The sequence below is a fragment of the Somniosus microcephalus genome, chromosome 1 (assembly GCF_052327205.1).
Source record: "Somniosus microcephalus isolate GS21.2 chromosome 1, FLI_Smic_1.0, whole genome shotgun sequence".
Classification (NCBI taxonomy): domain Eukaryota; kingdom Metazoa; phylum Chordata; class Chondrichthyes; order Squaliformes; family Somniosidae; genus Somniosus; species Somniosus microcephalus.
Genome location: NC_140987.1, coordinates 184,123,284 through 184,140,569, shown reverse-complemented (window position 1 = coordinate 184,140,569; position 17,286 = coordinate 184,123,284). Strand labels below are relative to the sequence as shown.

The 17,286-nt window shown below is 42.8% G+C and overlaps 1 protein-coding gene across 3 annotated transcripts in view; it reads right to left on the bottom strand.

Annotated features, from left to right (window-relative positions):
• chd1 (chromodomain helicase DNA binding protein 1) overlaps positions 1–17,286 on the bottom strand; it is a 198,448-nt gene that overhangs the window by 67,710 nt on the left and 113,452 nt on the right. For all 3 annotated transcript variants that reach the window (XM_085987895.1, XM_085987904.1, XM_085987912.1), the window contains 4 exons: positions 4,443–4,621; positions 2,679–2,806; positions 1,310–1,526; positions 426–515 (listed from right to left, as the gene is read on the bottom strand). In XM_085987895.1, the coding sequence (XP_085844021.1) occupies positions 426–515; positions 1,310–1,526; positions 2,679–2,806; positions 4,443–4,621 (614 nt within the window). The remainder of the gene's footprint in view (positions 1–425; positions 516–1,309; positions 1,527–2,678; positions 2,807–4,442; positions 4,622–17,286) is intronic.

Sequence of the window (17,286 nt, the reverse complement as noted above, 5' to 3'; positions counted from 1 at the left end):
ACAACTTGAGGGCAGTTAAGAGTCAACCACATTGCTGTGTGTCTGGAGTAACACATAGGCCAGGCAAGGATGCCAGGTTTCCTTCCCTAAAGGACATTGTTTTTTTTTTTTTTTAAAAACAACAATTCGGTAGTTTTATAGCCTTTTATTCCAGATTTATTTAATTAATTGAACTTAAATTCCCCAGCTGCCATGGTGGGATTTGAACTTATGTCTCCAGATCATCAGTCCAGACTCTGGATTACTAGTCCAGTAACATAACCATTATGCTACTGTACTCCATAACTGTATCCTTACAAAATACAAAACAGTTGGCTTTTAAAGTCACCATTAGGGTGAGTATAAAGCAAGGTCTTACACTGGAAATGTTCCTTTGTGAGGATTACGACTTGAAAAACCAACCATAGAATTGGTTGCGTACCTACCTTGTCCTTCAGCAAAATCTCATATGTTGTCAACAAGATATTGAATTTCAACCGCTTAGTCTGAGGATGCATCCATTCATATGTCCTTATCTAATAAGAAATAGAGCAAATTAAAAATAATGAAAGGGTTGGATTGCACATGCTTATTGATAGATTTTTTCAATTTCACAGATTGGGGAGGACATGGGAACGTGCATTTAAACTTCAGAAGAGTTAGAATAGGCTAGATGTTAAGCTGTTCTTTTCCCAGAGTAGGGAGCCTCAGGAATGCATTGTCTGCTTGTGCGGCATGTGCTGACTCTCTGCATGCCCTCAAAGGGGGAGCTGGATTGGTTATTGGCTGGGGCAGAGATCGCATCAGGTAGAAGGTAATTGGATTAACAATTAACGTACGCATGGTCAATGTGATCTCCTAGACTGGTTTCAGTAGCCTGAGGGAGGCGGAGAGAAATTTTCCAGGTTTTTTTCCTCCCTCATTAACCCTGAGATTTTTGCCTCTGCCAGGAGATTACATGGCTGCAGGAGGGGGAGGGGATCATTTCCAGCCATCATTTCCGTATGTTCAAACATGAGTGTTACTGCGCAGAACCACTTTTGTAAAAACCTCCATAAAAAAATAAATTTTAGCACACAAAAACACTGAATGAAATAGCTTCAGACAGAAGATATTATCCCACTTGATATTTGTTTAGTCTACAAATTTAGATGAACTAATTTGAACTAGTGGATCTCCTGCACCGTCGTACATGCCAAGTCAGATGATGCATCATTTTACACTGACCACCTAATTCAGAATATGCTGTTAAGGTTAATTTGTGTCTCTAAGACCAAAAAGTCTAATTGCTGGATATGGCAATACATAACATTATCGATTAGCAATTTACCATATTACGGCTACTGATGTCCCCCAGGTAAACCACGACGTTCATTTCAGGCGCCCACATCTCAATTTCTCGTTGCCAGGAAGTGAGTGTTGAGAGTGGAACTACTAAAAGGAAAGGACCATACAGCTGGTGCTCGTGGAACATATAGCTGAGGAAGGAGATGGTTTGTATGGTTTTCCCTAGGCCCATTTCGTCAGCGAGAATAACGCTATTGTTCCTAAGAAATGAAGACAGCAATAAATGATCATTGCAAAATAGCAAATTTTAACTTTGCTTTCATTTTTTCTAAACTGTCAAGTGAATTAAAATGCAGGGAAGGCTATTTAAACCATAAAATTTAGATTGTTTAATGTTAGCTTAAGTATTTCATCACTACACATTTTACGGTCACCACTACACATGCAAGAAAGGAATTTTAACAAGTACTCCAAAAGAGAAAAATTCCTATTTGGGCAATGTGATTCTTAATGTATCTTGTTACCCATTTATATGTACATGCTAAACTGATTACCATTCCACAATGAAAAAAGAAAACTTGCAATACCATTGAGTGTAAATATGGTTAGTTTCACTTTCCTGAATAATATTAGCCACATATTTAAATCAAAATTGTTTTTTACCCCTTGCCTCAAAGATTCAAATGACAAGAAACAATCGCATATGAAACAATTAAAAATATAGGAGGTAGAGTTTCCGCTAGTTTGATCAGCGCGATCCAGGTAAAATTGGCCGAACCAGCGCAAAAGTTCGGGGAATTTTAAAACGCAAGTTACGTCAATAATAATTTTGCCCAAAGCTGGTCCCGCCCTCAAAACTGGTCACACCCTCAGATCAAAATAATGAGGATGGCAAGCTTCTGCTGACTGCACCCGTTCAAGGAGTCTTCAAATTGAGCTTGTTTTCTTAGGTGCACAAGCACTTATAGGCATGTTTCAAAAGATTTTACATATTAAAAAATATATTAAAAATCTGACTAGTGTACACCAATTAAACTAGGAATTGGTATAGTGTAGTATTTTTAAGTCATTTTCAGTGATTTAAAATCAGGTTACTCAAGTGGAGGACTGGATACTTGCATTAAATATTTTTATTTTTGTGATAAACCCATTTTCAGCTGTATTAATAAAACAGCACTCTTAAATACATCAAGGAATATTTTTTAATGCAAGAAAAAAAATTCAGTTCTATTACGCTGACCGATTGCGCTGGTTCGTGGAAGATTTTACGTTTGTGAACATGCTAATCCATTTTAGCGGAAACCTGAACTGTAGCCTAACCAGTACAATTTGCACCCAACTTCCCATTGCGTCCAAAGCGGAAACTTACCCCATAATCTTGAAATGTCTAACATGGATGCATAACTACTTACTTGCACCAGGAGTGTGCCAACCAATTTAAACCATTTAACTGATAGTCTCGGAGCTCCAATACATCAGAACTTCCAATATAGGTTGGCTGTTTCCTCAGTGTAACAAACCTGGGTCTTTGCTTTAAGACCTGCATAAGAAACATAAGTAAATGCGTGAGGATTGCTCCATGAGGCAGCCGTGTGAAATGCCATCAATTGGAATCTGCTTAATAGATACCCAGGAAGCAGCAATGGAACAAATCAAATGCCCCATCACTGGCACAATGAACAGAATAGCCTCCTTATGTGATACTACTGCTATTTACCCTTAAATTGCACCGGGAATTCTTCCCTATAAAATGGCAGCATTGTAGGATGCTGCCAATCACCCATGTAGCTATCAGTTGTTTCGTCACCAATTTGTACTGATTTGTGCACCACAGGAAACAAATTTCTGCTGAGATTCTAAGCCCTACATTGCTCACGATGAAATGTGTATTTCGAGCTCTATGAGCATCCACGCAGTGGAAATGTCATTCCATTTCCAACTAAATGAATAAAATTTGGGACAATTTCTCAGTGCAGCGGGAAGCAACTTTAGGTTAAAAACTTGATGTCAAAAAGCCAAATCAAATATGGATGATCTACAATCAGGACTTGCACTAACTTCACAAGTTAAAACTATCAAGTCCTGCTTTCTTTCTTCTGAAACTAAAGTAACCACGATTCAATCGTCTTTTGAAAATGTGCGTTTTAAAGATATTTTTTCTTAAATAAAAGGTCTCAACTGGGAACCAGAATGGACCTAACTAAGCTCAATTTCCAACTAAGTTTCATCAAAAGGAGCACCAAAGATGCAAATGGTCATGAAAGACTAAAATAGTCACATGAGCCCAAATAGCATTATGTTTTAAACCAAATGTTGAACAGAAGCTGGAGATATTTCAGACTATCCATAAGATTGGACCACCTGACTTAGTACAACATTGTGTTGTAGCGTCTATTAATTGGTGTCTTGCGAGAACTAATTACGGTACGTCCCAATAACCAGGCCATCAACTGGAATGTTTCTGGGTTTGAAAGCAACATTTGAAGCCCTAAGTGCAAGTGGAGATCTTTGCTGCAAAGCAGTGGGATCCTGTCTCTATTAATTGCCAATGTCAAAGAACTGTGCTGAGGAGTCCCCATCTGAGCGAGTCATGTGCTAAGGAATCCAGTATGTTTTGGGGTTGGTGCTAAACATTCTACTCGAGGTCAACATTAATCAACACTCCCCTTAGTGGATCTTGCATCCGCAACAATACAGCAAGAACTATTTTGTCTGCAGGATGTTCCAAATCACTCCACAGCCAATAAACCCTTTCCACTGTACTCTGGCTCATTGCAAAGTACCACAGGTCGCCGAGTGATTCTTAGTTTTGGTAAGTGGATTGAATATACACCAGCAGACATCTAGAATTGGTCACTGGTGTTCCCAGTTGATTTACAGAACACAGCTTTTCTTTCTTTTCTGTCTGTATTCTGTTGCTGACCCTGTAGTCAGGCAAACAAATCTCAAGAATACTGCAAATTTCCAATTTGTCAGGAATATAATGGACATCAGACAAACAAATCAGACCAATCAGTCCACTGTGGACTCCACGGTGCAGAATATATTACAAACTTTATCTTCTTCATAACTAAAAGTACCATACATCAGATGTACTATTAAATAAGGTATTTAATATATTAAGCTGTGTAGAAATAGTTTAACTTGTATGAACCCAAATATTTAAATTTAGCTACCTTGCACTCCTTCAAGGGGATGGATTTGCATTGGTTCCGGTTTGTATATGAATCGATGTGGGACTGAAACTTTCGGGACATAAGAGCACCATCCTCCCAGCTGCACTCAGAGTATGAAAGGCCTTGCCATTTGCACAAGTAGTCTGGATGCCCCGAAGCAGATTTCTGGTTGGAGTGTGCTAGAAACAATTAACAGTATTATTTAAATGAAGACTTGCCTGACAGAATGTCAAAAATATACACACCTCAAAAGATTCATTCTTGCATACTGTTCTTTCAACCATAATTCTCAAAGAGAGTCACACAATTTTACAAAGTATTAGAGATTACAATAAAGAAACAGGCAATTTGGCCCAAACAGATCATGTTGGCACTTGCCCTCCACACGAACAGTAGTCCTAATCCGTGTGCCCACTCTGTTCCTATATCCCTTTAGGGCCCCTTTCCTACAACCACCTATCTAAACTATTAAATTTTGACATGGTCTCTGCTTCAATCACCAACTCCGAATCAGGGGAATTTATAATGGGAAACAAGGAAATGGCAGACCAACTAAATACATACTAACAGAAGGCAGAGTTGGGATAAATGGTTCATATTCAGACTGGCAATCAGTAACTAGTGGTGTTCCGCAGGGGTCAGTGCTGGGTCCCCAACTCTTTACAATCTATATTAACGATTTGGAGGAGGGGACCGAGTGTAACACATCAAAGTTTGCAGATGATACTAAGATGGGAGGGAAAGTAGTGAGTGAGGAGGACATAAAAAACCTGCAAGGGGACATAGACAGGCTAAGTAAGTGGGCAGAGATTTGGCAGATGGAATACAATACTGGAAAGTGTGAGGTTATGCACTTCGGCAGGAAAAATCGTAGAGCAAGTTATTATCTTAATGGCAAGAAACTGGAAAGTACTGAAGTACAAAGGGATCTGGGGGTCCTGGTGCACGAAACTCAAAAGGTTAGTATGCAGGTGCAGCAAGTGATTAAGAAGGCCAATGGAATGTTGGCTTTCATTGCTAGGGGGATAGAATATAAAAATAGGGAGGTATTGCTTCAGTTGTACAAGGTATTGGTGAGACCGCACCTGGAATACTGCATACAGTTTTGGTGTCCATACTTAAGAAAAGACATACTTGCTCTCGAGTCAGTACAAAGAAGGTTCACTCGATTAATCCCGGGGATGAGGGGATGGACATATGAGGAGAGGTTGAGTAGATTGGGACTCTACTCATTGGAGTTCAGAAGAATGAGAGGCGATCTTATTGAAACATAAGATTGTGAAGGGGTTGGATCGGGTGGCTGCGGGGAGGGAGGATGTTCCAGATGATGGGTGAAACTAGAACTAGGGGGCATAGTCTTAGAATAAGGGGCTGCTCTTTCAAAACTGAGATGAGGAGGAACTACTTCACTCAGAGGGTGGTAGGTCCATGGAATATGCTGCCCCAAAAAGCTGTCGAAGCTACATCATTACATAAATTTAAAACAGAAATAGACAGTTTCCTAGTAGAAAAGGGAATTAAGGGTTACGGGGAGCGGGCAGGAATTTGGACATGAGTCTAGGTTCGGATAGGTCATGGCCCTGTGGGTAGCGGAGCGGGCCCAGGGGCCGTGTAGCCTGATCCTGCTCCTGTTTTTCGTGTGTCTAATGCTGTTAGATTCAGGAGATAGTCCTGTCATAGTGGATTGGCGGTTAGGATCAGATCAGCCATGATCTTATTGAATGGCGGAGCAGGCTCGAGGGGCCAATTGGCCTACTCCTGCTCCTATTTCTTATGTTCTTATGTTCTGTCTTCACAAAGGAGGACACAAATAACCTCCCAGAGATGCCAGGGAACATAGGGTCTGATGAAAGGGAGGAACTGAAAGAAATCAGTATTTGTAGGGAAATGCCGTTAGGAAAATTGATGGGACCGAAGGCCGATAAATCCCCAGGGCCTGATGGTCTACATCCCAGGGTACTTAAGGAAGTGGCCCTAGAGATAGTAGATGCATTGCTGGTCATCTTCCAGAACTCAATAGACTCTGGAACGGTACCCATGGATTGGAGGGTTGCTAATGTTACCCCACTATTCAAAAAAGGTGGTAGAGAAAAAGCCGGACATCGGTAGTGGGGAAAATGCTAGAGTCTATTATAAAAGATGTAATAGCAGAGCACTTGGAAAGCAGTGACAGGATCGGACAAAGTCAACATGGATTTACAAAAGGTAAATCATGCTTGACTAATCTACTGGAATTTTTTGAGGATGTAACTGGTAAAATAGATAAGGGAGAACCAGTGGATGCGGTGTATTTGGACTTTCAGAAGGCTTTCGATAAGGTCCCACATAAGAAATTAACGTGCAAAATTAAGGCATGTGGGATTGGGGCAAGGTATTGACTTGGATAGAGAACTGGTTGGCGGACAGAAAGCAAAGAGTTGGAATAAACGGGTCGTTTTCCGAGTGGCAGGCAGTGACTAGTGGGGTACCGCAAGGATCGGTCCTAGGACCCCAGCTGTTCACAATATATATTAATGATCTGGACGAGGGAATTGGATGTAATATCTCCAAATTTGCAGATGACACAAAGCTGGGTGGGAGGGTAAGCTGTGAGGAGGATGTCATGAAACTCCAGTACGATTTGGACAGGTTGGGTGATTGGGCAGAAAAATGGCAAATGCACTATAATAATGTGGATAAATGTGAGGTTATCCACTTTGGTGGCAAAAACAGGAAGGCAGATTATTATTTGAATGGCAATAAATTGGAAGAAGGGGAAGTGCAAAGAGACATGGGTGTTATTGTGCACCAGTCGCTGAAGGTAAGCATGCAGGTGCAGCAGGCGGTTAAGAAGGCAAATGGTATGTTGGCCTTCGTAGCAAGAGGGTTCGAGTACAGGAACAAGGATGTCTTGCTACAGTTGTACAGGGCCTTGGTGAGACCGCACCTTGAGTATTGTGTGCAGTTTTGGTCATCTTACCTGAGGAAGGACATTCTTGCCATGGAGGGAGTGCAGCGAAGATTCACCAGGCTGATGCCTGGGATGGCAGGAATGACGTATGAGGAGAGATTGTGTCGATTGGGCTTATACTCACTGGTGTTTAGAAGATTGAGAGGGGATCTCATCGAAACCTATAAAATTCTGTCAGGTCTGGACAGACTAGATGCAAGAAGGATGTTTCGGATGGCCGGGGAGTCCAGAACCAGGGGTCATAGTCTAAGGATAAGGGGTAAGCCATTAGGACTGAAATGAGGAGGAATTTCTTCACCCAGAGAGTGGTGAACCTGTGGAATTCTCTGCCACAGAGGGCGGTGGAGGCCAGTTCATTAAATATATTCAAGAAAGAGTTGGATATATTTCTTAAGGCTAAAGGGATCAAGGGATATGGGGAGAAGGCAGGGACAGGGTACTGAATTTGGATGATCAGCCATGATCTCATTGAATGGCCTACTCCTGCTCCTATCTTCTATGTTTCCACAGCCTCACAACACTATAAAGTTTCTCCTGTTTTCTGTCCTTAATATTTTACATTTAATCTTAAAACTATGCCCCCTATTCTACCCCTCAATCACTGGAAGCAGACTGTTTCTATCCATTTTGTCCTGTCCCTTCAAGATTTTAACCACCTCCATCAAATCACTCCTTAATGTCCTTTGTTCTAACTAAAACACCACCAGCTTTTCAAGTTTTTCTTCATACCAGGCAGCATTCGAGTGAATCTGCATTGTACCCTCTCTATTGCCTCAACATTCTTACTATAGTGTGGAGCCCAAAACTGCATAGCACTCCAACTGTGGTCTTACTATGATTTTATACAGATTCACCATTACATCTCAACTTTTATATTCTCCAACTCTTACCATAGAATCCAGTATTTCACTAGCTTTTGTATGATCTGATTTACTTGAGGTGCTGCTTTTAAGGACTTGTGAACATGAACCACCCTTTGCTCTTCGTACCAGCTCACATTTACTTATATTAATACCGCGCAGAAAGTTGAATTAACGTTTAGTGCTGAACTTGCAAGACCCCAGGTTAATATACAAATCAGCTTGGACACTCTAGTAACTAAACCCAAGATTTCAAATATAAAACTAGAATAAAAAAAAGTGATTTTAAAATCACTTTAAGGAAAAGATACTGTGGCAAATTTCCCTCTAAGAAACCTTGTTTTCTTATTCTGTCAATAACTGTACATACAATAGTAAACATAATAGAACCTGATTTTTTTTTTACCAGTTTTAAAAACCTAATTGTCTCTGCACTGGCAGACACCAGCCAAATGATCACAAATGGCAGTTCTGGATATGAATCTGGAGTTATATGATGTATGTGCAATAGACACTACGCTTCCCCAGCGGAGCGTCACCAGGACCAAATAAAAGCTCTCTAGAATTGGTCGTTATAGCATTTCAAATATGAGTAAAATCGCAAGTAACAAATAATTTAAAACAGGCCCCAGATGTGACTCCAGGATGGTATGTTGCCTCCCTGGTGCCAGGATCAAGGATGTGACTGGGTGGCTGCAGGACACTCTGAGGGGGGAGGGTGAATGGCCAGAGGCCATTGTCCATATCAGTACCAATGACGGGCAGAAAGAGGGATGAGGTCCTGCAGGCAGAGTTTAGGGAGCTAGGAGAGAGATTAAAAAGCAGGACCTCAAAGGTAGTAATCTCCAGATTACTCCCGGTGACACGTGCCAGTGAGTACAGGAATAGTAGGATAGGACAGATGAATACATGGCTGGAAAGATGGTGCAGGACAGAGGGCTTTAGATTCCTGAGGCATTGGGGCCATTTCTGGGGAAGGTGGGACCTGTACAAGCCGGACGGGTTACACCTCAACAGAGCTGGGATCAACATTCTCGCGGGGAGATTTGTTAGTGCTGTTGGGGAGGGTTTAAACTAGCTTGGCTGGGGGGGATGGGCACCAGCATATAGGAGCAGAAAAGAGGAATAAGGTGCATAAAAGAGTGATTGTGCTGGATAGTACTAGAGGCGGTAGCAGTACCATATTAGATGATAGGAGCAGACCAAGACAGACTACGAAAAATTCAAAAATGGGTTTAGAATGCATGTACGCAAAAGCACAAAGTGTGGTGAATAAGGTTGGTGAGCTACAAGCACAATTAGCTGTGTCGCAATATGATGTGGCAATAACGGAAACGTGGCTTAAAAATGGTGAGGACTGGGCACTTAATATTCAAGGATACAAGGTGTTCAGAAAAGATAGGGAAGGAAAAAAGGGAGGTGGGGTGGCAGTGTTAATTAAGGAAGACATTGTAGTGTTGGAAAGGGAGGATGTTCTTGAGGGGACAAGGGCAGAATCCATTTGGTTAGAGTTGAGGAGCAAAAGGGGTATGATCACGCTATTGGGGGTATTCTATAGGCTTCCAAATAGTGAGGAGGGAGGTAGAGGAGCAAATCTGCAGGGAAATTGCAGAGATATGCAAGAGCTATAGAGTGGTGACACTTGGGGATTTTAATTACCCAAATATCAATTGGGATAATGCTAGGGTAAAGGGAAAGGAGGGGGAGGAATTTCTTTCACTTTTGCCTTTTCCCTATGTGAGCCCTAGTCTTTCTTTTGCTCTCTCCAACTGTTTTAAAAAGATAGAATTTTAAGAGTTTACTCACTTCCTTGTTCACCGTCTGTGAGAATTCAACCTTTTGATTGGCTGCTTAGACAGCTTGTTGATGTCACAGCAGCTCGAAGAAGGGGAACCCCATTAAGTTCCGTTGAATTGAATTGAATGTTGGAAAACACGAAGTTCTTGGCACTGGGATTGCGAGATCCTTGTGCAGAGCGTACTTTGGGGCTAGCGGCGAATGCCTTTGCTTCACTGCTGACCACAAATTCCGGGCCAATCAGTGTACATGTATATTATGATTTTGTAATCCCGTGAGTGAACTTACAAGAGTGGGAAAGTTGCAATTACAATAAAATATAGTATTATAATTTAATTTGGGGGGGGGGGGGGTGGGTCAGTGATTACTAATCCATTTGAAAAGGGGTCCTTCAACCCAAAAAGTTGGAGAACCACTAAAGCATCAGCATTAAAAAAAAAATCCCTCTGGCACAAACACTCCTTTTAAGGACTGGCTGCTAGAGGCCAAGCAAATGAAGGGGCATAAAACATACAATGATCCTATTACAAGGAGAGGGTCGCCCAAGAGAAAACTTTAACTTTAAAATCAAGCCATTCTTAACATCTGAAGTGGTGCTCAGGCCCTCCAGTTGCAATTAAATAAGTTCTGGCTTTAATGAACCTTGTGCTAACGCCCTAGCATGTCAAATGTTTCTTGGCTACATCGCTATCCACTGCGTGCTTTCGGCTCGCGGTGGGTCTCAGATCCCAGCCTCGATCATGATGCTTCCTACTATATTATTGGCCCCCAAGCACCCTTAATGTGAAGATAATACCTTGTGCTAAATTTTGCACTACTTGTGATTTCATTTCTATTTGAAATGCCATAGCTACCAACTCAAGACCCTTTATGTAGATACAATAAAAAATAAATCATGTTTTACATATATTTTCCTTGGGAATGTATGAATTGTCCATTTAGAGTACAGGAAACTCTCGTTTAAATGGCACCCAAATATCCGGAATTCTCTATTAACCGGCAAAATTCATACTCCGAAAACAACACCTCAATAACCGGAGTCCGAGTCTCCCACGGTGGCCGAGTTAGTCAGTGGGGGTAGTTCTCCAAACTGCCACTACTCTGCTTCTTGGTGCTGTCGGAAGTCCGAACACCTCAATAACAGGAGTCTGACTCTCCCGCGGTGTAGGTGAGTACCCAATTACTGTATACTGCACATTTCTTGATTTTTAAATTTTCGTTTGTTAAAAATAGCCTCGGTAGATAACCCTCTCCGTCACCCAGAATTTTTAATCAACCGGCACCATCCCGGTCCTGTCGGTGCCGGATACCAAAGAGTTTCCTGTAGTTAGATTTACAGTCAAGTATTAATAATTCTTTTCAACAGATCATTTTGTTTTAAACGCCTCAGTTTAATAAATATTTCTATTTAAAGGGCTTGTCTTTAAATCCCAACTGTCCAGTCTCTGGCCCTCCACTCACCATGACATTTCTGCAGCTACCGATCTGCTCAACCACACCCTCACCACCATCTTTGATGCCCTAGGCCCTATTAAAACAATTACTCTCTCTCACCCTGGCCGTTCCCCCTGGTACGGCTCTCATCTTCGCTCCTTTAAGTCCAAGGGACACAGACTTGAACAGATATGGCGGACAACTAGTTTGGCCATTCACTGCCAGATCTGGCTGGACCACAAAGCATTATTGGGTCCTGCTCTCGTCTGCCAAAACTGCCCACTATTCCAAGATCATTCTGAATGTAAAGATAACCCCCGGCTTCTATTCTTGACTGCTAACCGTTTTCTTAAACCCCTCTCCTTTGTCTCCTCCACCCTCACCTCCAACAAGTGTGAGGAGCTCATGGACTTCTTTGTCTCGAAGATTGAGACCATCCGTTCAGCTCCCTCTGCCACTTCCCTTCCTTCCATGCCCACCGAGCCAAACTTCCTCTAAGGGTCCCCCCAGCCATAGCCTTCAACTCGCATCTTTCTCCAGTTTCTCTCCAATCTCCCCTCATGTCCTCTCCGTGCTCATCTTGTCCACGAGACCCGCTTCCTGCTCCCTCGACCCTATTCCCACCTAAATGCTGATCACCAAACTTCCTTTTCTGGCTCCCAGGTTAGCTGACATTGTTAGCGGTTCTCTCTCCTCAGGTACTGTCCCCCCTCTCCCTCAAATCTGCTATCATCACCCCCTCTTCAAAAAACACAACCCTTGATCCCTCCGTCCTTGCAAACTACCACCCCATCGCCAACCTCCTTTTCTTCTCCAAAGTCCTTGAACGTGTTGTCGCCTTCCAAATCTGTGCCCATCTTTCCCGCAACTCCATGTTTGAATCTCTCCAATCAGGATTCCGCCCCTGCCACAGTACCGAAACGGCTCTCATTAAAGTCATAAATGACAACCTTTGTGACTGTGACAACGGTAAACTATCCTTCCTCGTCCTTCTTGACTTGTCTGCAGCTTTGACACGGTTGACCACTCCATCCTTCTCCACCGTTGTCCAGCTGGGTGGGACTGCAGCCGCTTGGTTTCATTTTTATCTATCTAATCATAGCCAGAGAATCACCTGCAATGGCTCCTCTTCCCGCTCCCGCATCGTTACCTCTGGTGTCCCCCAAGGATCTATCCTTGGCCCCCTCCTATTTCTCATCTACATGCTACCCCTTGGCGACATCATCCGAAAACACAGCGTCAGTTTCCACATGTACGCCGACGACACCCAGCTCTACCTCACCATTAATTCTCTCGAGCCCTCCGCGGTCTTTAAATTGTCAGACTGCTTGTCTGACATCCAGTTCTGGATGAGCAGAAATGTTTCCAATTAATTATTGGGAAGACCGAAGCCACTGTTTTCAGTCCCCGCCACAAACTCCGTGCCCTAGCGACCGACTCCATCCCTCTCCCCAACATCTGTCTTAGACTGAACCACACTTTTCGCAACCTTGGTGTCATATTTGACCCGGAAATGAGCTTCCAACCACATATCTGCAGCATAACTAAGACGACCTATTTCCACCTCCGTAACATCGCCTGCCTCCAGCCTTGCCTCAGCTCATCCATGCCTTAGTTACCTCTAGAGCTGACTATTCCAACGCACTCATGGCTGACCTTCCACATTCTACCATACATAAATTTGAGGTCATCCAAAACTCGGCTGCCCATTTCCTAACTCGCACCAAGTCCAGTTCACCCATCACTCCTGTGCTCGCTGACCTACATTGGCTCCAGGTTAAGCAAAGCCTCGATTTCAAAATTCTCATCCTTGTTTTCAAATCCCTCCATGGGCTCGCCCCTCCCTATTTCTAATCTCCTCCACACTATAGGAAGGATGTGATTGCATTGGAGAGGGTGCAGAGGAGATTCACCAGGATGTTACCTGGGTTGGAGCACTTCAGCTATGGAAGAGAGACTGGACAGGCTGGGGTTGTTTTCTTTAGAGCAGAGAAGGCCGAGGGGGGACCCGATTGAGGTGTACAAAATTATGAGGGGCATAGATAGGATAGATAGAAAGGAACTTTTCCCCTTAGTAGAGGGGTTAATAACCAGGGGGCATAGTTTCAAGATAAGGGGCAGGAGGTTTAGAGGGGATTTGAGGAAAAACCTTTTCACCCAGAGGGTGGTTGGAATCTGGAACTCACTGCCTGAAAGGGTGGTAGAGGCAGGAACCCTCAACATTCAAGAAGCATTTAGATGAGCACTTGAAACGCCATAGCATACAAGGCTACGGACCAAGTGCTGGAAAATGGGATTAGAATAGACAGGGCTTGATGGCCGGCGCGGACACGATGGGCCGAAGGGCCTCTTTCTGTGCTGTATAACTCTGACTCCAGCCCCACAACACCCACTCCCCGACCGACATATCTGCTCTCCTCTAATTTTGCCCTCGAGCATCCCGGATTATAAATCGCTCAACTACTGGTGGCCGTGCCTTCTGTTGCCTAGGTCCTAAGCTCTGGAATTCCCTGCCGAAAACTCTCTGCCTCGCTACCTCTCTTTCCTCCTTTGATACGCTCCTTAAAACCTACCTCTTTGACCAAGCTTTTGGTCACCTGCCCTAATTTCTGCTTATGTGGCTTGGTGTCAAATCTTTTGTCTTATAACACTCCTGTGAAGCGCCTTGGAACGTTTTACTACTTTAAAGGCACTATATAAATACAAGTTGTTGTTGTCTATGCACCTACTATACTTTAAGCCAAAGGAATTCTCCCTTGGGCATCTGCTCCATAACATGGGGCAAGACTGTGTAAGCATTATTAAAAGGTAAATACTTACCTATAGACTTTAATAAATATAAACATTTATTCTACTGGAGTGCTTCTTTTAACAAATACTTGGCAGAGACACAAAATAAATTTAGCAATCTGCTTCTAAAAGAACAAAATCGAAGGACACCAGTAAAAGCATCAGACATTTCCTTAGCTAGCATCAGCCTGAACATCCACTTCAACAGAAGCTGAATAAAATAGGTAGCATACCTGGTTCTTCAAGGGAGACCAATAAATACATTGTAAAAAAGACTTATAAACACATGGGGATGATTTGCTAAACATATTCACAAGGAACAAGAGCACAAATACAGTATTAACTGGGTGAATTACAAAAATAAAGTTGAAGCAGCTGGATTAAATAGAGAATCAATAAAAGGTCATGCCTGTTTAAATTACATTAAAACAGGCTGCTGTTCTGGTCAAATGACTATAATTTTACATGCATTTGTTGCCAAGTACAAGATCAGATGTTATAAGCCTGTTCGATTAGCACTAAATACCATGAAATAATTTATTACCCCAAACAGCATTAAGTTATTGTGAATCCATAAACAATCTCAACAAGTACTGCTTGTAAATAATTTGCTGTTGAATTTCCACTTACTTTTAACTGTGAAGATCTGTGCACCAGAATTAGCCGCTCCTTTAGTCAGTTCCAGTACAACTATGACCCTGGCATCTACCTAACAATGTAGAAAATTGCCTGGGTATGTCCTAGCCCTAAAAATCAAAATACATTTAGCCCAGCCAATTACCACCCCATCTACCTCCTCCTAGTCATCAGTAAAGTGATGGTATGAGCCATCAAGCAACACCTACTCTCAAAGTAAGCTGCCGCTAACACTCAGTTTGGGTTCCACCAGAGCCAGACCTCGTCACAGCCTTCACCCAGACATGGACACAATCTCGATGACAGAGAAAAGGTTAGTGTACCCAGCCCCTGGTATCAAGCCAGCACTTAGGTGAGTATGGTACCAAGCAGTAAAACGGAGGTTAATGGAGGTCAAAAGGAAAACCTTTCATCAGCTGGAATCATGCCAGACAAAAAAGGAAGATGATCATGGTTGTTGTTGGCCAACCATCACAGCCCCATGACATTGCTGCAGGTGCTTCTCGAAGTGTCCTCAGCCCATTCATCTTCAGCTGCTTCATCAATAAGGTCATAAGTGGGTGTGTTTACTGACACCGTTACAACTCTATTCACAACTCCTTTGACAACAAAGCAGCCCAATCAGCCTATAATATGACCTGGGCAACATCCAGGCTTGGATTGACAAGTTGCAGGGAACACTCATGCCAGGTAATGATCCATCTCAAATAAGAGACAGCCCAGCCATTCCTCTTGGCCTTCACCAGCGCCATCATCGCCAAGCTCTCCCCCATCAACATCTTCAATGGTGAACCCTTGACCTAATGCTTAAGTGGACCAGTCAGATCAACATCATGGCTATGAGAGCAGGGCAGCGGCTCTGTGATGAGTGACTCATCTCTTGGCCTCTAAGCTTCTCCACCACCTACAAGGCTCAAGTGTAGCAATCTACAGAATGACCTGCAACAACTCACCAAGGTTACTTTGACAACACCTACCTCCCTCCCTTGCTATCTCTACCATCGAGAAACACAAGAGAAGCAATGTTGCAAGAACATTATCACTTCCAAGTTTTCTTCCAAGTAACACACCATCATGATTTGGACCTATATTGCTGTTCTTTCATCATCGGTGGACCAATATCCTGGAATTCTCCACCCAGCAACATCATGGGAGCACCACAAGGATTGCAGTGATTCAAGTAAAAGTCCCACCACTGCGTTCTCAGGCCAAGTAGGGATGGGCAATAAATGCTACCTTGCTAGTGTTGCCCACATCTCGAGGAGAAATAAAACAACATTCTTACCTTGTTTTTCATTAAAGGAAAACATTCTGACTTATACCCAGCAAACTTAAGTGGGCAGAATGCACCTACTTCATCATCGTTGCACCCACAGAACTCAGTCGATAGAGTTATGTATCCCATAATCTACAGCTATGCTCAGCAGAATATTCCAGCTGGTCATCAAAATCATATTTCAAAACTTAACTATGCCAAAAGATATACACATTTGGAATAAAATATAGATACACTGTTAGAACCATAGAAGCTTACAGAGCACACAAAATTCAGCCCATTGTTTCTGTGTCAGCTCTTCACTAGCACAATCCAAAACTAATTCCACTGCCTTGCTTTATCCACATAACCCTGTATCTTCCTCTGCTTCAAATGTTTATCGACTCTTCCCTTGAGGTGCCGTGGTCTCGTCTTCAACCAGGCTTGGTGGAAAAGCATTCCACACTCTTAACTCTGCATAAAAAGAATTATCCTACCCTCTCCCTCGACAACCATTTTAAATTGATGACCCCTCATCACTGACTCCCTAAACAGAGGAAATTGTTTTTCCCTATTTACCTCATTACAGGAAACTTTGTGTTATCCGGAGGCTAAGTGTCCGGCAAGCTCGAGCCACCGGCAAAAATCAGGAGCCGTTTTGTTAGTTTTTTTTTCTTCTCGTGGCTTTTTTTTCCCCCAACAGTCAGGCTCTGGAAAGTCTCTCTGAAGCTGTTGCTAAGCTACAGAGACGCTTCCAAGGTACGGGCCGACTGTTTAGAAGCTGTTGCTAAGCAACAGTGTTTGTTGTCAGATACGGAGATGAAAAGCTCCGTATGCTTCAACATTAACGCTGGTGTGTCCGGCAGTTTTGAGGGAACGGCAACAGCTCGGTCCCGTCGGTGCCGGATAGCACAAAGTTTCCTGTAATACCCATCACAATTTTAAAAATCTCTTAAATCCCTGATTAGCCTTCTCTGATCCAGTGGAAAAGTCCCTTTATCTGGAATTTTTCCTCTTAACTATAGTTTCTCATCTCTGATACCAGGATCAATACCGTATGTTCTCTATAGTCCCAATAGCCTTTCTATAATAGGGTTCCCAAACTGCACACAGTACCTCTAG